General features: G+C 46.3%; 1 protein-coding gene across 2 annotated transcripts in view; it reads right to left on the bottom strand.

Moving 5' to 3' along the window:
* LOXHD1 (lipoxygenase homology PLAT domains 1) overlaps window positions 1-21,175 on the bottom strand; it is a 198,251-nt gene that overhangs the window by 19,839 nt on the left and 157,237 nt on the right. For both annotated transcript variants that reach the window (XM_040264546.1, XM_040264547.1), the window contains 4 exons: window positions 19,482-19,609; window positions 11,886-12,003; window positions 10,805-10,979; window positions 9,059-9,244 (listed from right to left, as the gene is read on the bottom strand). In XM_040264546.1, coding sequence (XP_040120480.1) covers window positions 9,059-9,244; window positions 10,805-10,979; window positions 11,886-12,003; window positions 19,482-19,609 — 607 coding nt within the window. The remainder of the gene's footprint in view (window positions 1-9,058; window positions 9,245-10,804; window positions 10,980-11,885; window positions 12,004-19,481; window positions 19,610-21,175) is intronic.

Raw genomic sequence — 21,175 nt, 5'->3', positions numbered from 1 at the left:
GGACTGCAGCATGCCAGGCTTCCCTGTCCTTCAGTATCTCCTGGAGTTTGCTCAAGTTCAAGTCCATTGACTCAGGGATGCTATCTAACTATCTCATCCTCTGCTGTGCTTTTCTCCTTGTGCCTTCAATCTTTCCCAGCATCAGGGTTTTTTTCAATGAGTCAGTTCTTTGCATCAGGTGGCCAAAGTATTGGAGCTTTAGCTTCAGCATCAGTCCTTCCAATGAATATTCAGGATTGATTTCCTTTAGGACTGACTGGTTGGATCTCCTTGCAGTCCAAAGGACTTTCAAGAGTCTTCTCCAACACCACAGTTTGAAAGCATCAGTTCTTTGGCACTCAGGCTTCTTTATGGTCCAACTCTCACATCCATACATGACTACTGGAAAAACCATAGCTTTGACCATATAGATCTTTGTTGGAAAAGTGGTCTCCATTTTTCAATACACTGTCTAGGTTTGTTATAGCTTTCCTTCCAAGGAGCAAATGTCTTTTAATTTCATGGCTGCAGTCACTGTCTGCAGTGATTTTGGAGCCCAAGAAAATAAAATCTGTCACTGTTTCCACTTTTCCCCCTTCTGTTTGCCATGAAGTGATGGGAGTGGATGTCATGATCTTAGTTTTTTTAATGTTGAGCTTTAAGCCAGCTTTTTCACTCTCCTCTTTCACTCTCATCAAGAGGCTCTTTAGTTCCTTTCCACTTTCTGCCACTAGAGTGGTATCATCTGTATATAGGAGGTTGGTGATGTTTCTCCCAGCAACCTTGATTCTAGCTTGTGATAAATCCAGCCTGGCTTTGCATGATGTAATCTGCATATAGGGCTTCCGCGGTGGCTCAGCAGGGAAAGAATCCACCTGCAATGCAGGAGCCACAGGAGACATGGGTTTGACCCCTGGGTTGGGAAGATCCCCTGGAGGAGGGCATGGCAGCCCACTCCAGTATTCTTGCCTAAAGAATCCCATGGACAGAGGAGCCTGGCAGGCTACAGTCCAGGGTTACAAAGAGCCAGACGTGGCTGAAGTAACTTAGTATGCATACAAAGTCTTCACACAAATTAAATAAGCAGCGTGAGAATATACAGCCTTGTCATAATCCTTCCTGAATTTTGAACCAGTCCATTGTTCCATGTCTGGTTCTAACTGTTGCTTCTTGACCTGCATACAGGTATCTCAGGAGACAAGTAAGGTGTTATAGTATTCCCATCAGAATTTTCCACAGTTTGTTGTGATCTACACAGTCAAAGGATTTAGCATAATCAATGAAGCAGATGTAAATGTTTTTCTGGAGTGCCCTTGCTTTCTCTATGATCCAGCGAATGTTGGCAATTCGATCTCTGACTCCTCTGCCTTTTCTAAACTCAGTTTGTACATCTGGAAGTTCTCAGTTCATGTGTGGCTAAAGGCTAGCTTGAAGGATTTTGAATATAACCTTGCTAGCACGTGAAATGAGCATAAATTGTACAGTTGTTTGAACATTCTTTGGAACTGCCCTTCTTTGGGATTGGAATGAAAACTGATCTTTTCCAGTCCTGTGGCCACAGCGGAGTTTTCTAATTTGCTGACATATCAAGTGCAGCACTTTAACAGCGTCATCTTTTAGGATTTGAAATAGATCTGCTGGAATTCCATCATCTCCGTTAGCTTTGTTCTTAGTAATGCTTCTGAAGGCCCACTTGACTTCGCACTCCAGCATGTCTGACTCTAGATAAGTGACCACACCATCATGGTTATCTGGGTCATTAAGAATTTTTTGTATCATTCTTCTGTGTATTCTTACCAGTTCTTCTTAATCTCTTCTCTTTCTGTTAGGTCCTTACCGTTTCTGCCCTTTATTGTGCCCATCCTTGCCTGAAATGTTCCCTTGATATCTCCAATTATTCAGTTGGGTATATCTTTCCCTTTCTCCCTTGCCTTTCACTTCTCTTCTTTTCTCAGGTATTTGTAAAGCCTCTTCAGACAACCACTTTGCCTTCTTGTATTTCTTTTTCTAGGGGATGGTTTTGGTCTCCACCCCATTTACAATGTTATGAATCTCTGTCCATAGTTCTTCAGGCACTCTGTATACCAGATCTAATCCCTTAAATCTATTTGTCACCTCCACTGTATAACCATAGGCATTTGACTTAAGTCATACATGAATGGTCTAGTGTTTTTCCCTACTTTCTTCAATTTAAGTCTGAATTTTGCAATAAGGAGCTCATGATTTGAGTCACAGTCAGGTCCAGGTCTTGTTTTTGCTGACTATATAGAGCTTCTCTGTCTTCAGCTGCAAAGAATATAATCAATTTGATTTCAGTATTGACCATCTGGTGATGTCCCTGTGTAGAGTCATCTCTTGTGTTGTTGGAAGAGGGTGTGTTTGCTATGACCAGTGTGTTCTGTTGACAAAACTCTGTTAGTCTTTGCCCTGCTTTGTTTTGTACTTCACTGCTACTGCTAAGTCACTTCAGTGATGTCCAACTCTGTGCGACCCCATAGACAGCAGCCCACCAGGCTCCCCCGTCCCTGGGATTCTCCAGGCAAGAACACTGGAGTGGGTTGCCATTTCCTTCTCCAACGCATGAAAGTGAAAAGTCAAAGTGAAGTCGCTCAGTCGTGTCCGACCCTCAGCGACCCCATGGACTGCAGCCTACCAGGCTCCTCCATCCATGGGATTTTCCAGACAAGAGTACTGGAGTGGGGTGCCATTGCCTTCTCCAAGGCCAAACTAAACCAAAATAGTAGCAAGAAACGATGGGTGGATAGTTTTAGAGCTGTCCAAGGTGCTGAACAGGCTTCCCTGGTGGCTCAGAGGTTAAAGCGTCTGCCTGCAATGCAGCAGACCTGGTTCGATCCCTGGGTCGGGAAGATCCCCTAGAGAAGGAAATGACAACCCACTCCAGTACTCTTGCCTGGAGGATCCCATGGACGGAGAAGCCTGGTGGGCTACAGTCCACGGGGTCGCAAAGAGTCGGACATGACTGAGAGACCTCAGTTTCACTTTCAAGGTGCTAAACTGTCCCCCTTTCCTTTCAGGGTTTTGACATGGATGAGATAAATTTGAGTGTAGAGTTTCTGCAGAGAAGGAAAATGAAAGTCGAAAGCTGAGAACGTCTAGATATATGCATAGTGTCCGAGGAGGGGGAGAAGCCATTATTAGAGGACCTAGTGATGACCCTGAAATGCATGACCAGCACCCACTTTTTGAAAGTATTAAGACACAAGGAAAAGCTTTGATCCAGAAGAAATGTGGGTTCCCTGTGGTAGAGGCATAAGAAAACAGGGTTGGTATATGAGGGCTTGAAACAGAAGTATTAAATTCTATATTAAGCCCCCATTGCATTACAGGCAGTGTGAGGGGCATTAGGGAAGAGTGATGAATATGACGATGGTACTCATGGAGATGCTAGTTAAGTAAGGGAGCCAGGCTGAGCATATAGTTACAAATATGACTATTCGAGGAGAGGGCTTAAGTAAGGTAAGGCAATAGGAAGAACTTTCAGTGAGGAGGTTAGTCCATCAGAGAGTTTGTTCATCATAAACAGGGAGATGAATTCATGGCAGAGCTAGGAAAGAGAAGAGAGTGAAAAGAAAACTTTTAAAATGGATGTTCATCTTGGAGACTTCTCATTGCTGCAAATTCATATATATCATACCATTCACTGGATGGACTGGAACAATCAGGAATGAAAAGGCAATTACACATCTCAAAAAGGACCAGCAAACAAAGAGAGTGAGATTGGTGAGAAAGTTTCCCTGACATTTTGCGTGTGGGAGGTGAGGAGGAGGAGTACTTAAGAGGCAGTGATGAACATTTGTATCTTACAAACATGAGTCCACAAATGATGGAAGACTGTTTATCTTCCCCTCCTTCCTCCCTGTTACAATGACTTAAATGTTTGGCTGCATAACAAAATTTCTCAACAAGGGATTCTGGGAAGTTGCTAGGAAGAAATAAACATTTAAAGTAGTTTAAATTGCTTTGCTATTTGAAAACAAATGTGGTTTCATAGCTTCTTTATTAAATTTATGCCCAGGGAACTATGGTATCATGAACCAACACACTACATTTTGGGGTTTCATGGTCAGTGAACAGTCCTCAATAGTTCCATAGGTAGGGTCTCTCTCCCTGAACACATTCCTTTAGAAAGTGAAAACATGTTGAGGCCACCCATTTGCCTCCCCCTTTCCTCCTCCTTCTCCTCTGCCTTCCCTTCTATTCTCTAACCTCAAACATGGGGGTACTCAGGAACCTGCTCTTGGTCACTCTTGTTTTTCTGAAGCTTCATTTCCTCACTCTCATGGCTTCAGTGAAGCTTCTGCACGAACAACTCTTAGATCAATGTCTCATATCAGTATCTCCCAACTAGTCTGACTCCTGAGCTCCAGACCCAACTGTTACTAACCATCACTCCTAGATGTCTCCCAGACCTTTAAATTAAACATGCCAGGAAGAAGCTCCTGCAGCAGCCTTACCCTTCTTGCTCAACTTTCCTTCTCAGCCAATCCTTTAATAAGCCTTCTGCTTAAGCATTTCTCAAATCTTTCTACATTTTCTCCGTTCCCCACTGCTACCATCATCGTGCAGGGCACCGTTATCTCCCATCATCTCTTAGCCAGTCTTTTGAAGTTGGCTTTCTTTTCCATCTAACCTATTCCCCACAGACACTATGATAATCTTCCCTACATGACTACTGTTCTGAGACCCTTTGATGGCTTCTCAGGACAATTAAGATAAAGATCCAGTCCTTGACAAGACTTATAATACCTTGCATGGCCTGATTCTTGTCTACTTTCTAGATCCCACACCCATCCCTTATTTTGTCGTCATTCTGAACTGTGATTTCATTTCTGAAACATATCAGTCTTTCTTATATTTTAGAGCTTTTATGTTTTCTATCCATTCTGCCTCAAACACACTTCATTTTTGATAAACACCACACCTCACAAAATGTCTACTCCTATAAATTCTTTAGGTCTTAGCTCAAATATTGTCTTTTCAAGGACAGATCAAGTTGAACCTTATTATTTCTGTGTCCATATTTGCAAATTCACCTACTTGATAAAATTTATGTGTAGCTCTAAAATCAATACTCACAGTCCTTTCACAGTTATTCATGGACATGTGCAGAGCAGCAAAAAATTCACGTTGCCAGTTGAGGTTAAACAAGATGACTCTGGTTTCAGCTCTCACACTATGAACAAGTGTTTTTGTCATCTACTTAGTGCTGTGGGTTTCTTTTCTTTTTTTTTACATTTTTATGTTATAGTGCTAAAGAACTGTCTAGTGTTTCTAAGTGCAAGAAGGCTGTGATGTGCCTTACAGGGAAAATAGATTTGCCACATAACTTTCCTTTATCTTCATCAATAGTGTTGATGGCCATGAGTTCACTGTTAATAAATCAACAATGTATACCATATGAAGTGTCTTTGATCAGCATGTGTTTGTTGCTCTGACTCTTTGTGACCCCATGTACTGTAACCCGCCAGGGTCTTCTGTCCACGGGATTCTCCAGGCAAGAATAGTGGAGTGGGTTGCCATACCCTTCTTCAGGAGATCTTCCCAACCCAGGGATTGAACCTGGGCCTCCTGCATTGCAGGCAGATACTTTACTGTCTGAGCCACCAGGAAAGCCCCTTCCCCAACACAAAATAAGGTTATGCATTGACTGGTTGATGAAAATGTGTGACCAGAGGATTGCAAGAATCTAACCTTGTGTTTTTCTTAGCAGCAGTGGTTTAGTGTTTACAGCAACTTTACAGAGCAAAGCTATGATGAATGGACAATGGATGGTGTGTGTGCTCAGTCATGCCTGACTCTTTGTGACCCCATGGACTGTAACGCACCAGGCTCTTCTGTCCATGAAATTTTCCAGGCAAGAATACTGGAACAGGTTGCCATTTCCTACTCCAGGAGATCTTCCCAACCCAGGAATCAAACCTACGTCATCTTTGTTTTCTGCATTGGCAGGTGGATTCTTTATCACTGAGCCACCTGGGAAGCCCCAAAAGAGGGACACATAGACATCATTAAAGACAAACATTATCCCTGACTCCTGGAATGTTGCTGCTTGACTTTCTGGAACACTTTTCTCAAATATGTCAGTCTTTGCTTTCCTAGATACATTGGAAGGAGGGATACAACATAGAACACAAGTGCCCAAGAGAACTCTGGAAAGTCTGTGATGAGAAACAGGTTGAGAAGGAATAAGGCAGATTTTGAATATGTGGGCAGCAACAGGAACAGTCATCCAAGCGACAAAGAACCAGTAGGCTTTAGTCAGGTGGAGTTAGATAATATGGAGTTGGAGATAGCAGCTTTTGAAAGCAGGAGACAGAGATGAACTCTTATCTTGGATCAACAATTATCTGCCTTTTTATTGCTGTGACTTGAGGATGAAATGTATGGCAGTTTGAACCATTTTGCCAAGCTTGAGAGAAATCTATAACAGTCCAGGTTGAAAATAGTCAGCCTCCAAGGTGGAGACCCTAGAAACAAGTGATAGAGTCCAGAGTTGAGAGAAGCTGGAGAGAAGTCAGTACCCTGGACAGATACATGACTCCAAAGACTGTAGAGTGTGTAGCTAGAATTGTGATCTTTAATAAGGGCATCCTCAGTCTTTCTGGTCACTGCTTCACCCTCACTTTAATATGAAGAGAGAAATATTCATATTAAAAGTGGCCCTAAACAAAAAATGGCCCTAACATTGTTTTCCCTTCTTAGAAAAGTGAGGGAGGTCACCATGGTCTACATGAAATTGTCCCCTACCCAGTTCTCTGACCTGACCAGGAGGTGATCAGGGAACTGCTTGACCTCTGATCCCATCTTGTGGTTGAACCTTGAGGGGATTGTTCAGACTCACTGGGAATAATATTTCTTCCTTCTCAAGGTTCTAGTCTCTTTGCTTCTCTGTTGCTCCTGAGGTAGAGGTTGTGGTCCTGGTATTTCACAGCTCTTTCCTGGGGGTGGGAGGGCATGGAGTCTCAACTAAGTTAAGATATAAAGAGTTTCCACTCTGCCATAGGCACCTTTATGAAGATGAATATGGACAAGGCAAGGCCCCTGCCCTCAAGAGCAATGCCTTGCCAGTGTGTATTAGTGCAGAAGTAAAATATACTTCTTTCTGACTTTCTGATTAAGGAAGGGGCACAGTTCCTGGGAATATACTTCCTAAACAGTGGTTTGCCTCTGGTGTGGACACTGTATGCATGGATTCTAGGGTAGACAGACCTTGTCTCCACCCGCATCAATCTGGTCTGTCAAATCACTCGAATTAGACACACAATGGGGCTCAGTGCTTTTACTGAGCCAATGGCAGCCTGATCAAACACTGAAGTGATTGTCCTGACACCCATTTGTTGAGTGGCATGGGGAGCGGCTTATCCTGATCTTTTGAATTCTCTGGGGCAAAAGATGATCTTAATAAATCTGACTCATAACTGTCAGACTTTTAGCTACCAGCCAACCTCCTGATAACTCTAAGACAATCATAATGGATAATGAGAGGGTGAGAAAGAATTCAGGGATCTTGTTTTGTCTCTTTGTTAGGAAAGAGTAGAGATTCATTAGCGGTATTCTGAGAATACTTTGCAAATATGTTTCTTTCCATAGACTTATAAAGACAATGAATGGACAGGTGAGGAATAAGCATCCCCTCTCACTTTTCTGGAGAGGATACCCTCCCCCAATGCCCGACAACATGTATGGGGGACATAGTGAACAGAGGTAGAAGAAGCTGCCCTCATCTCCTCATCTTTTCTTTTCTGACCCATCGGCCCACTGGCTGGGCAGAATGGAAGTGGCAGGATGGGCTGGCCCACAGCATAGTTTACTGGAAAAAGCATCAGAAGACCTGGATTTGAGTTTTGGTTATGTCTATTTCTTGCTGTGTGTTTCTGAGTAAGTTGTTCAAACCTCACAGGGATCTCAATATTCCTTGGTTGTAGAAAAGAGAGATGATAAACTTCTTCTGTGCAAGCATTCATAAGACTGTCACGAAGGTCAAATGTTTGTATCTTTTATACTTAACAGAGCACGAGGCACGTAGCGAATGCTGTAATGTTCCCTCAGTGAATGACTGAGTGGGTACAGTGAGATTTGAAAGTTTAGGGCTGTGCAAATCCTCATTATTTCATTGCTCTGAAGACTGAGGACTTTCTCTGTGCTTAATCAGAGCTTATCCCATGTTATGGAAAACATGTTTAATTGTTTAACGCATGTTAAAGCTGCCAAATTAGGCTTCATCAGTCACCATGACAGATATATTGGTTCTCTGCCAGGATCTAAAAAAGTAAGGACAATACAACAGTCAGGACGCCTCTGGGCCACTCGTTGGGGAGACTCAGAGAAGACGAGAAGGGTTTGAGTGAATTGCCTTGTCAAAGCCAGTTTCAATGGAAGACAAGAGGGTGAGTTAGAATGGAATAAATCAAGAAAATAATGTGTCTTAAGGAGGTGACATTTAGTATTTAACCACTCTGTTCCAATTATATAATGTATAACGTAATGGCCCAAAGCCAGAAAAATAAAAAAGTTCATAGCAGCCTGACGACAACAAAGCAGTTATGAAAGAAATATTGAACATGAGCTTCGTCACAATTACAGATGTAACAAAGTGTTCCTTTGGCATTTTGAAGATAAATTTCTTGTTTGGCTTATATCCTATCCCATCATTCATATTTATAACTGAGTTTGACTAATTTTAGATTTGCTATCATAACTAAACAAGCATAATCCTTTATGGAAAATTCATGCGAAGGGAATTTGGTGATATAGCCCTTTCCTCTCCCCAACCCCTCTTAATTTTAATGTCTGAACTAAGAAGAATTAATGCCCTGATATCACAGAAAAAGTAAGAGCTACTCATTACCCTGGGATGGGGGGTGTGGAGAAGGAGGGACTGAACTTTGTCCCGAAACACTGGCTCTTCTAACTGATGGAAACATCAGAATGGTAGCAATCTACTGTTCCCGGTTTCCTGCCACCCTGGGGCAGAAGGGCCCACACGCTGCCAGAGAGATGGGCAGGGGCTTGGGTGAAGAGCTGAGGTCTGCCCTCCCCCACCCTGACCTTGAGCTACCTTTGTTGTCGTGCCAAACTCTCAGCTTGCAGAGGTGGCCCAGGCTCAGCATGTCAGAGAAGTTGAACGTGTCGGTGCTGTTCCGCTCGAACTTGTTCCAGTTGGCCGACTGCTTCAGCGCCAGGGTCCCGCTGTCCCCGTTCTCCCCGAAGATAATGATGAACACATTGGCATCGGTGCCCGCTCCTGGGGTGCACAAGACAAGGGCTCTGGCCTCTCTGAATCACCAGCCCTCTTGCTCTGGCTTCACTCTTGGGATCCAGGGAGGAGCCAAGGGTGCACGTGGGCAAGTTCAGAGTCGTCGAAGCCAGGGATGAGGTCAGAAAGGGCTGGCCAGTGTCCCGGGGCTCCCAAGTCTACACCTCTATCCTTTGTCTTCTGTTTGAGCCTTGTTAATGCTGTTGGGTTAACTGGGGTCCTGGTTAGCAGGTGTGGATGGTTTGGTACAAGAACTCATGTATTCTGTGGAAATATACCCATCCTTAAAGGCATGCCATGGAGACTGGCTTTACAGTTTAGAAATAAACACCTTCCTATACAATGTGAAAGTTCTTTGTTCCCACATCTGCCTCTGGTTGACATTCTATGCTAGAGCTGCTCATTGTCTGCTTAAGTCAAATAGAAGTAGTGACCCAGTTGGAAAGAAAAGGCTTCTGGGAGAGGTGACCCCTTGAAACTTTTCTGATACATACTCCGTGATTATCAATGAACTTATTACTTTCTGAGAGTGCATCATGAAGGGATGAGGGACTTGAAGATGAGTGAACACTCGGAACTTTGAGCAAAGAGAATGAAATCTTCTTTCTTAGGAAGAAAGGAAGTGCCATAAATCTGGTGCCTTGCCAGCTGTCCTGACCCAACATGTATGCCTGAGCTGCCAATTTAGGAAAGCTTCATTTCTTTGGCTTCATTTGCAAGAGGTGCCTATCACTGTGCCCAGAGAGCTTCCCTGTTGAAAGTGTGAACTAGCAGGGCCAACCAGGGATCCCTCACTACCATTTATAGGTAGTGTGAGTGAGTTTGCAGGGTCCTTGCACCAGCTCCCAGGGGACAGAACTGGTTGAGGGGAGGGAGGCAGCACCCACTGCTTCCCTTTCAGCTGCAGGCCTCTGCATGCATCGGTGCTTTTGCTTGGAAGGCCCTTCCTCTGGTGTCCCATCTGCCTCACTGGCTTCTGTTTGTCTTTTTGGTTGCACTTTTGCACCACCTCTGGGAAGCCCTCCCTGATTTTTGCCCCCAATCTCTGGCTAGGGAAGGTGCCCTCCTGTAGGTTCCCAGCACCTGGTACACCTGTGCCAGCCTCTGTCACATCCTCGCTGTCACTGCTGCACTCGAATGTCACTCACATGTGGGCCCAAGGACTTACCCTATCCTAAGATCCCAGGCCAAAGCCAGCACAGAAGATGGTGGCCACGCACAGGGATGTAGGAAGGGGCCCAAGGGCAGCCATGCTGAACAGCACCTGGCTGAGGGGTTTCAGGAGGCAGCAGAGGACTGAGGGCCTCTGAGCCAAACTCCTGCACCGTTTTCTCCCATTTTTCTGATGCAGAAAGGATAGAGCCATATCAGTCATGGGGAGGAATACTTTGCAGAAGACGACACTCTGTGGAAATGCGTTGGCCTTACTTTTGAAAAGCTAACCAAAGAAAAATGCCTTGGCCAGAGCTTGGGACCTGAACCAGAATTTGAGAGGGGCAGGGGAAGTGGGCAGTGAACACAGAAGGGAGCGCTCCGCCCCCGACTCACCCAGGACGTCACTGGTCTTCACCGAGACGGTGTAGGACGTCCACTCCATCATCTCCTCCCCGTCGATGACTGCACACATCTCGCACACCAGCGTCTTCTTACCCTTCCGCTGGGATAGCCAGTCTCCATAATAGAACATGGTCAGGTCTCCCGTGTTCATGTTCTTCAGGAGGATCTGGGCGAGGGGACCGGCCAGTGTGTGAGCACCTCCCTCACCTCCACCAACTGCCCACCCACTAACGCGGCCCCCTTGTCCAGACCCTGGAACCCACTATCCCAGGCCTGAGACAACTTCTTCTGACTTAGACTTAAGGCACGAGGAAAGGGTCTTCTCCAGGACAAGACCCTACTCCATGGGCCTGGCATGGAGTCTGAAGCCCCCGCCATGACTAACTTTACTTGGTGAGCTGGAAGTGGATAATTCATGTAAATATGTTTCCAAGGAGGGCCTATAACCGTGCACCAGGAATGTCTGCTGAATTAATGACATAAAAATAGACCAACCAAGCCACTTTCAGCCACAGACTCCACAAAACTGTGGACCCAAGTTCGCCAGATTGTCCTTGGAGGGAACACTGTATTATTGGCTCAAGAAAAGTCTGCTAAAGGCTGGACAAGGGGAGCAGAGCCTCAGGGGACTCAGGACAGATGGCCTTTGATGGATAAGGGATGAGAGGACGGCTCAGAGAAGAAGAGGCAGCCCGTTCACTGAGACCGTGGGGGAACTGGGAGCCTCCCTACCATCTGCTTCAGGTTCCCACCATGGGAACCTCGCCACCCAGTTCCTGCTGCTCCCCTCTCACTCCTCCCAATTCGCTCCCTCCAGGAAGCTCACACTGGTCTCTGTCCACATTACACTGACCGGGCAGGCTGTATTCCCTGGCAGTTTTGACTGGGTACAAATAAATAAAACTACATTCCCTGATTAATTCACACCCAAGGGCATATTATCTGGGGCAGACTCGGTAACAACCATCTAAGGTGACATTTGCAGGTTAACAAACCCCACTGACAACCCAAAGGAGCAGGAAGTAGGGGTGGGCAGTGGGAGGAAAGGAGGGTGAAGGTCCAGCCGTGTTACCCTCTCCAGGAACCACTCGGGCCGGCTGCCCAGGCCGTCAATTCGGATCCTCATCTTGGTGAATGGGGCAATGTCCAAGATCTCCATGATGAAGGTGTCATTCTGCTCCCGCTCAAATCTGGGGATGGAGAGGAGGGACATGAAGGAGGGAGGCTGGCCAAGGTGAGGGGGGAGGCCATGGTGGAGACAGATTCGGGATAAGGAGAGAAGAGACCTCTCAGCTCCCAGTGACTCCCCAGTAGCCTGTCTCTTGCACCCAGAGGTGTTCTCGAAAGTCTGGGTTAAGTGAATTGCTGGCAGAAACGGTCCTGAATCAAGAGTTACCAGTTCTGGGTCCTAATCTCATTGTGTTAATCACCAGCTCCTCTCTGGGACTGTTTCCTCATCTGTAGTCTGGGGAAAATGACACTGTCCCTGCAACCTCATAAAACTGTTATGAGGACCAAATGGATGTGAAATCAATTTAAAATGTGGAAAGAATTCCATATCTGCAAAGCTTGCAATGAGGCTTTATGAGTGACATGGCTGCTACGAATGGTGGGGCAGGTTGTGCGCTATACAACTCTAGACAGTACCATTCACATTTTTCTTTCTGTACACAATATGCACAATGCTGGATGAAGCACAAGCTGTAGTCAAGATTGCTGGGAGAAATATCAATAACCTCAGATACACAGATGACACCACCCTTCAGAAAGTGAAGAAGAACTAAAGAGCCTCTTGATGAAAGTGGAAGAGGAGAGTGAAAAAGTTGGCTTAAAACTCAACATTCAAAAAACAAAGATCACGGCATCCAGTCCCATTACTTCATGGGAAATAGATGGGGAAACAATGGAAAGAATAAGAGACGTTTTGGACTCCAAAATCACCACAGATGGTGACTGCAGCCATGAAATTATAAGATGCTTGCTCCTTGGAAGAAAAACTATGACCAACCTAGACAGCATACTAAAAAGCAGAGACATTACTTTGCCAACAAATGTCTGTCTGGTCAAAGCTATGGTTTTTCCAGTAGTCATGTATGGATGTGAGAGTTGGACTGTGAAGAAGGCTGAGCACTGAAGAATTGATGCTTTTGAACTGTGGTGTTGAAGAAGACTCTTGAGAGCCCTTCAAACTGCAAGGAGATCCAACCAGCCCATCCTCAAGGAAATCAGTCTTGAATATTCATTGAAAGGACTGATGTTGAAGCTGAAACTCCAATACTTTGGCCACCTGTTGCGAAGAACTGACTCATTGGAAAAGACCCTGATGCTGGAAAAGATTGAGGGCAGGAGGAGAAGGGGACAACAGAGGATGAGATGGTTGGATGGCCTCACCAACTTGATGGACATGAGTTTGAGCAAGCTCTGGGAGTTGGTGATGGACAGGGAAGCCTGGCATGCTGCAGTCCATGGGGTTGCAAAGTCAGACACGACTGAGCGACTGAACTGAACTGAAGTGATATGCGCAACTGAATGCAGCAGCCCTTGGTCGGATAACACTACCAATAATTGTAAAACAGCAGGTGACATTGCTTTTGCTGCTATTACTGCTTTTCTCCCGAAATGACCGCATCGTCTTAGCGATGCTCTATCTCTGTTTCTACTGCTCTTCTCGCAGTGCCGCATGCAAATGCGGTCTTCAGTGCTGACATTGCTTGACTGCTCACTGATTCCAGATGCTGATGCTGATAAGCCCCTGGGCGTAACACAGGTATCACTGAAGATATGACGCTGCATGGCAATTTTATGCTTCCTTGAGCAAACATATTTTTTAAAAAACAAAGGCCATAGCCAGTGGGAGCTAGAACTGCAAATGCTACAAACCAAAAACTAACTACTCCTTGTCTTCAAAGCACTGGAACAGAGGCCTAATCCCTTCTGATAACTTGCTTCATGCACTTTGCGATTATTAGAAGTAAAAACACTCTCCCAGAAGTCTGCCCTAAATTCCTCCTGCTCTAGTTTAATTGTCTGTCTCCCGGTCATGTGGTAACTGGAAGGCAGTTCTCAGAAACTCCCCTCAAGCTCATCGCACAAACTGGATATTCTCTCAAATGTCAGGAAGCATTTAACAGGAGGCTTCCTGTGTGCTGTTCTGGATCTGTCAGGAATCCTCTGTTCCTTATTAATTCCTGAATATTCAGGAATTAAGAGGAGAGGCAAGCCTCTCCCGGGGCTGAGGGATCCAGGCATTTCCTTCGCTAGTTTTTCAATACGGTGATAAATACCCTTTTCCTTCTTATGAACCATACGGTAAAGTGATTGTTTACAGCTCTCTCTCTCTTTAATATGGATCGCCTATGTTTTGCAAGTCTGGAATTTTAATCTTTATCTGAGAATAACTGCCTTGTAAAACAGTATTATGCCCACACCATGTTGATTAAAACACCTTTTGTCCATCAGAGCTTTGGTCCCCATGTCTTTCTTTCTTTCTCTCTCTATCTGTCTATTTCTGGCTGATTTCCTGGACTGCAAAAGCCAGCTGTGTAACCCAGGAAATATTAGCCTCTCTCCTTTCACTTTCTCATCATCGACTCTGGACCACCAGGTTCCAGTCCATTAAAGGACCTCAGCAATCTTTCAACCCATCCATTCCTTACTCTAGCTAGGTGTATAATGTTGCAGATCAAAGGAACGTTAGAATTCTTTTCATCTTTTTCTTTAATTGTCACTATCTGAATTTAACCAACAATCTCCCCTTTATGGAGATTTTATGGTCAGGTAGGTGTAAGGAAAAGGGGGAGAGAAATAAGCTTTTTCTTTTAGAAAACTGAAGCCTGGATTATACTTTCCCCCTAGTCCTTCATTGCAGGCTAAATCCTGATTACACCTGTCTCCTCAGAGTAAAAGGCCCACATTCTAAAGGGAACTTCATCCTTCTACGACTCACCAGCCACCTCTTTCTGCTTCCCCACACCCTCACAAGACAACGCCATTGACATGTGGGAGGGCTCCCACGTTGAGGGGCCACTGCTGGAGAAGTGGTCCACCCCTGAGCCACGTGCCCTTGCCTCTGGCTCAGAAGGACGGACTGCTGAAGGCCCAGGCTGTGCCCTGCTCATCCACCCCAAGGAGCTCAGCAGCTCTCGCTGCCTCTCTCCCTTCCTGTTCTGCTTTCCTTCTGTTCTCCACCCATCAAAGAATGTCCTTGGGAAAGGGCCCAGCAGCCACTCGCTCAGTGGTCTCCTTGATGGAGGACAGCCTGAGGCTAACCAGGCCCAAGCCTTAGGCTGCAAGGGCAAGTTTTTAATGGAAGAGTTTTAGACATTGCCAAGAAGCTGGGAAGATTTGTATGTAGTGGAAGCCAGGGGCCATTCTGAAGGGCAAACCCAACAGAGCTCTGAGAATCTGGTTTGCTTCCAGACCAAAAAATTTCCTAGTTTATGGGGGTTTCCACTGGGCCTCGGGATGATTCCTTACAGGCACTTAATTTCCTCTAGAGAAAAACATCTCTTTGCCTAAAAGGAATCCCTATCTCCATTAGAGACACTAATTGCCTCAAATTCCACTGTTAGAGACATATTCCTTAGGTTTAAGCATTTCCTTTTGAGGGTATTTTTCTTTTTCTTTGAATACCACATCAATTCACCACCATCTCAAAGTGAATTAGTTATGAACAGTTTCCCCCAAAGTGGCAAGATGACAAGTTGGGGACTTCAACTAGGGAGAGGGGTTGAGGGAATGGTTATCAAGTTTGACCTCTGGGTACAGTATTTTACAACAAGGCTGTTGCAGCAGGCAAACCCACACAATGCCTTCTGTTAGACACATGCCCGTTCCCGCCCCCATTCTGGTCACGTGCCATTTCTTGGGAGGATCTCTTTGCACAGCACTAAGCTATGAGAATGACACAAACCCATTGGGTCTCACTGTCCGAATCCCCAAGTTGAGATGCTGACATCTATAACAAGGATTTCAAGACACAGGCCAAACACTGGGCCACTTGCAAATGAAATAAAGCAGACTATATTTTGGGTAAGAGACTTGAGCTTGCAAACCAGTGTATTTAAGAAATGATGGCTCTTCTCACAGCATAAATCTTGATTCAGAAAAACAAAATTCTTTAACAAGGTGCCTCAAAGCATTTATAGAATGGTGTGACTTTCAGAAGCATTTTTGGACTTTAGATACTACCAGAAAAGAAGTGTCTATCTCTCCCACCAGCAATTATGTACATCTCTAAAATAAGGTGGAATGTCAGAGTGGGATAATTAATTCGAGAAATTCCAAGGATTTGGGGCTGGATTGAAGATTAAGGTCAAAGCATGGAGGTGAAGACTGTGAGAGAGTGAGGAGGCCGGCCACAGACTGACGAGGATAACAGAGCTCTGCCCATTGGCTCTGCTGCAGCCGCCCCAGGCCGCCAGACCGCAGTCTTGCCAGCAGCGGGCCCACGACGCTCAGGACTCAGTCAAACCTGCCTTCCTGATTTTCCCCCACTCCCAACTCAAGACCAACTAGATAAATCCAAAGATACTCCCCTATGCAATCACCCAACATTCAGAAAACTAAGAGCACAACATCCGGTCCCATCACTTCATGGCAAATAGATGGGGAAACAATGGAAACAGTAACAGACTTTATCTTTTTGGGCTCCAAAATCACTGCAGGTGGTGATTGCAGCCATGAAATTAAAAGACATTTGCTCCTTGGAAGAAAAGCTATGACCAACCTAGACAGCATACTAAAATGCAGAGACATCACTTTGCTGACAAAGGCCCATCTGGTAAAAGCTACGGTTTGTCCAGTAGTCACGTATGGATGTGAGAGTTGGACTATAAAGAAAGCTGATCACCAAAGAATTGATGCTTTTGAACTGTGGTGTTGGAGAAGACTCCTGAGAGTTCCTTGGACAGCAAGGAGATCCAACCAGCCCATCCTCAAGGAAATCAGTCCTGAATATTCATTGAAAGGACTGATGTTGAAGCTGGAACTCCAATAGTTTGGTGACCTGATGCAAAGAACTGACTCATTGGAAAACACCCTGATGCTGGGAAAGACTCGGGGCAGGAGGAGAAGGGGACGCCAGAGGATGAGATGGTTGGATGGCATCAGTGACTCAATGGACATGAGTTTGAGTAAACTCCGGGAGTTGGTGATGGACAGGGAAGCCTGGCATGCTGCAGTCCATGGGGTAGCAAAGAATTGGACACAACTCAGCGACTGAACTTAATCCTATCAGATGAGCTGCCTCAATTCTAGTTAGCTCTCCTCCAGTTCTCCCCTGCCTCAAATAATGCTGTGCTCTGAAGCTTTTCCAGGATCCTGAGAGCCTTCGGCCTCTGCCAAACCGAGTGATGGTGCTCACACTGTTGGTGTAGCAAGCTGGAAAGATACAGCCTCTGTTCTCATTTGACCTCTGTTTTATTTCCACAATTATGTGAGTTCAAATCCCAGCTCCTCTGCTGACTACCTGAGTGACCTTGGGGCGTTAGTTACTTCACCTTTCTATGCCTCAGGCACTTTATTTGTTGTGTATTAATACATGTAATTGTATTATTATTATAGCTAATATAAATATTATTATATGTATATATTAACTCTCTATATATATAGAGAGAGCACTTCCAATGGTGCCTGGCAGGGAGTAGGCGCTCATTGAATGTTAACCATTATTACAATCACTATCAGGGGAGAACAGCTCAGGAGAGAATTCCAGGAGGAAACAGGAGTTGCATAATAAGAGTATAGGAATGCTAAGAGAAGAGAGGCCAAAACTCTTCTCATCGGATCCCCCCAGACACAAGCTGCATAAGATGAGCAGAGTTCCCACTCTCATGGACTGCTCTGTTTGTGAGAAGAAGCCTCTACCTGGCCGCCAAGAGCTTCAGCAACTTCATCTCCCTCAAGCACTATACCTCCCATCCTTACCTCTGCCACCCTCCAGACGTACTTATTGAGTGCATGACACACGCAAGGCCAGAGGCGGGAGTTGTGAGAGCTCAGAAAGGATTCTGCCCGCCAGCTTTAGTGGAAGGGTTTTAGACATTGCTAAGAAGCTGGGCAAGATCTCTGGGAGATGGCAGTGTGGTTTCAGAGGCGAGTGGCTGTGGGTGGGTTGCCCAAGCCTTAGGCTTGGGTTCTGGGTCTCTGCCCTGTGATGCTTAAGATATCAGGGGTCAGGGATGGCTTGGAGGACAATGGCCGAACACAGAAAACCAAACAAAACCTAGGGCTAAGTTGGGGATTTAATGAAAGACGCAGACAGGTGCTTTCTAGAAGGACTAAAGAGGTCCACCAGTACTGTCATTACTGATAACTATCTTAAGAGGAAGTAGAACCTAAGGCTTAAGACTGGGGCCACCTGGGTGCACTGTCCAGGGCCAAAGCTTACTGGCTATGGGACCTTTAGCAGCATGACTTGACCCTGCTGTGTCTCAGTTTTCTCATCTGTAAAATAGGGATGATAATAACAGTCCTCATAGAGTTGTAGGTAGAAATAAGTGTGTCAATACAGTCAAAGGGCTTAGAGAAATGTCCAACATAAAATAAGCCCACATCAGTGTCTGTGCTGTTGTTGTGGTCCCCTCAGGTGTTAAACTTCATGAGTTTGAGCATCTTTTCTTCGCAGTTGGACTGTCTCTCTGTTAGGGGAGGCACACTGATTGAAACCACCCACCCTGGCCAGGCACCATAGTAACCATTTGCATGAGTTGTTTTATGACAGGAGATCCTGATAATACGGAACTAATAAGCCACCACCAACTGGAAGAGTTCAGGGAAGGTCTAAAGGAGACATTGCGCGTCTGTCCACTTCCCAGAATCCCTCTCGCTAACATCCATCTTGGCTGAGCGACGCGTGCACCACCAGGAAAGACTGAATTAGAGTGATTGGCCAAAGATCACCCAGAAACTAATCCCATCACCATAAAACCCAAGACTGCGAGCCACGCGGCAGAGTAGTTCTCCTGGGTTCCCTTACCCACTGCTCTCCACCCGGGTGCCCTTTCCCCATAAAATCTCTTGCTTTGTCAGCACATGTGTCTCCTCGGACAATTCATTTCCGAGCGTTAGACAAGAGCCCAGTTTCGGGCCCTGGAAGGGGTCCCTCTTCCTGCAACATCTCCAGTGTCTGAGACAGTGCCTGATATTGGTGTTCAATTGTTTTTTAATATTGAATGTTTTTTTTTTTTCACTTTTATGCCATCATTTTGAACTTGTAGGCAAGTTACAAATATAGAGTAGGCTTCTGTGTTCCCTTCAGCCACCTCCCCCTAATATGAACAGGTTACATTACTACAGTAAAAAGAATGAAAGCAGGAGGTTCACAATGACACAATGCTATCCAGTAACCTCCAGACCTTACAATAAACATTTTACAGTGACAGAAGGAAGGAAAGAAAGAGGGCTATGGGCTGAAGTGATCAGGAGGGCTTCCTGGAGAAGGTAGATTTGTGCTAGCCTTTGAAACAGAAAGATCTTGCAACAGAGTGGATGAAAGGCATTCTAGGAGGGAGGAATCACACAGACAGAGGCATGGAGGCTGGAAGGCCCCAGGGAATGAGGGGAGAGTCAGAGGGTAGTCTGGCTGAAGGCAGGATGGGGCTGGAAGGTGGAGGACTGGGTGTGTGGAGGGGCAAAGGGGCAAGGGGCACAGGCCACGTCCAGATACCTGGCCTTCTTCTTGTCCAGCTGCACTTCCTCTGTGCTGCCGTTGATGCCATAGAGGGTCATAAAGATGTTGGAGTCGGTGCCACCGCCCACCACGTCCCCTGTCCACACCGTCATTTCGTACAGCACCTGTCCCGAGAGGGATGCGAGTCCTGGGCTTTGGCCTCAACCATCACCCCCGGCGATTTATTATGCTTCACTCTCGCTGGGGCAAAAGAACACGTCCTCTTCAGAGCTCCACCGCTCTGAAAAGAGCCCTCCCACTAAGCAACCGTGAGTGTCTGCAGAGCAAGAGCCAGGCCATGTCACTGTCCCTGTCCCCAGCTGTGCCCGGCTCAGGGCTGGAGAGGAGTTCAGTTTCTGAGAGAGAACACGTGTGGAGCAGGAACATGGCCGATCGCCCCAGCATTAAGTGATCTCCTTGTTTGTAGAAGCCCGACCTAAGTCCGTTCATCCCAGCTGCATGTGTTCGCCACACAGTGGCTTCTGGAGACATGCAGGGTGCCACCGGAACCCCAGGGCCATCCCCGCTGCTAGCTGTGGAGCCTGGGCAGATGGCCCAGCCTCTCCAGCCTCTGCCTCCTCTCCGTAAATAGAGGTGCGCACCAGGCAGAGCTGAGAGAGCCACAGACTCCTCACCTTGGTGCCCGCTCTGGGCCTGGCATCAAGGGGCCGCAGCATTTCTAGGGGACCATCCCTCCTATGTGTTACGGCCAGCTCACACGCTGCGCGTCAGTGATGGGGAGTGTGTCGGGGCTGCTGGTTGAGGGACCTCTGCTCTTTCCCTTGTGGGGTGGGCCAGCCACCTATCATAGGTGCTTTTCACTTTAGACTGGAGTTTTGCCCTTTGGCCTGAGGTTTGTGCCAAAGAGGCTGTGTTCTCTTTGTCTCTGCCAGAGGAGGCAAGAACAGCCTGCTCCCTGCAGCGTGGTGCTTTCCTTGAGGCCCTTCCTTTGAGGGACAGCCTCGGGGCAAGAGGGGCCATCTTCACCCCTGATCTCGAGTGTCCTCTGGCCCCTGGCCTCTCATGCCACAGCCTCTCGCCAGGTGCCCAGTTAGGTCTCAAAGGTTCAGGAGAGGCCTGCACACACAGCCAAGGACACACCATGCTGACCATCTCCTTGCATATACCCACAGCCAGCCCCTCCTTTCCCTAGGGGCTCCCACACTGCAATATCACTGTTGCAGACACCGGATTCCCACCACCAGTTGCCTTCAGATTCAGAACCCATGTTATTCATGTCAGGGATCATACCCCTGACGTTGTCCTTTTCAGGCAGCACGGAGAACCTTCACCACCACATCGCAAGGTCAGAAGTAGTATTTCAGGCCTGGCCAGGAGGACACGTTTGCCGGGGAAATATCTGAACTACACTTTGCTTTCCCAGGAAAATCCTCTTGTACCACCTAACAAGGGTGTGTGTGGTGGGCACAGAGCTATGGGAATGAAAGCAGAAGCCTAACCACTCGGCTTTTACCCAGCAAACTCAGAACAATCAAAGCAAGCACTCGAGGCCCCGTGGAGACTGGCCCCTTAAGACTGGGCTCACCAGACTCCTGTCTTCTCAGGGTCCATCTTTTTTCTCTTCTTTACACAGATCCATCTCTTTTTATGCCATAGATGTGTTTCCAGAAAGAGACACAGAAACAGGCTTTTGTAATTCCAGTCTGATATCAAATGTCCTGGGGAGGTGG

The sequence above is a fragment of the Oryx dammah genome, unplaced genomic scaffold (assembly GCF_014754425.2).
Source record: "Oryx dammah isolate SB20612 unplaced genomic scaffold, SCBI_Odam_1.1 HiC_scaffold_22, whole genome shotgun sequence".
NCBI classification, from domain to species: domain Eukaryota; kingdom Metazoa; phylum Chordata; class Mammalia; order Artiodactyla; family Bovidae; genus Oryx; species Oryx dammah.
Note: the sequence above shows the minus strand (reverse complement) of the source record. Positions and strands in the feature narration are given on the sequence as shown.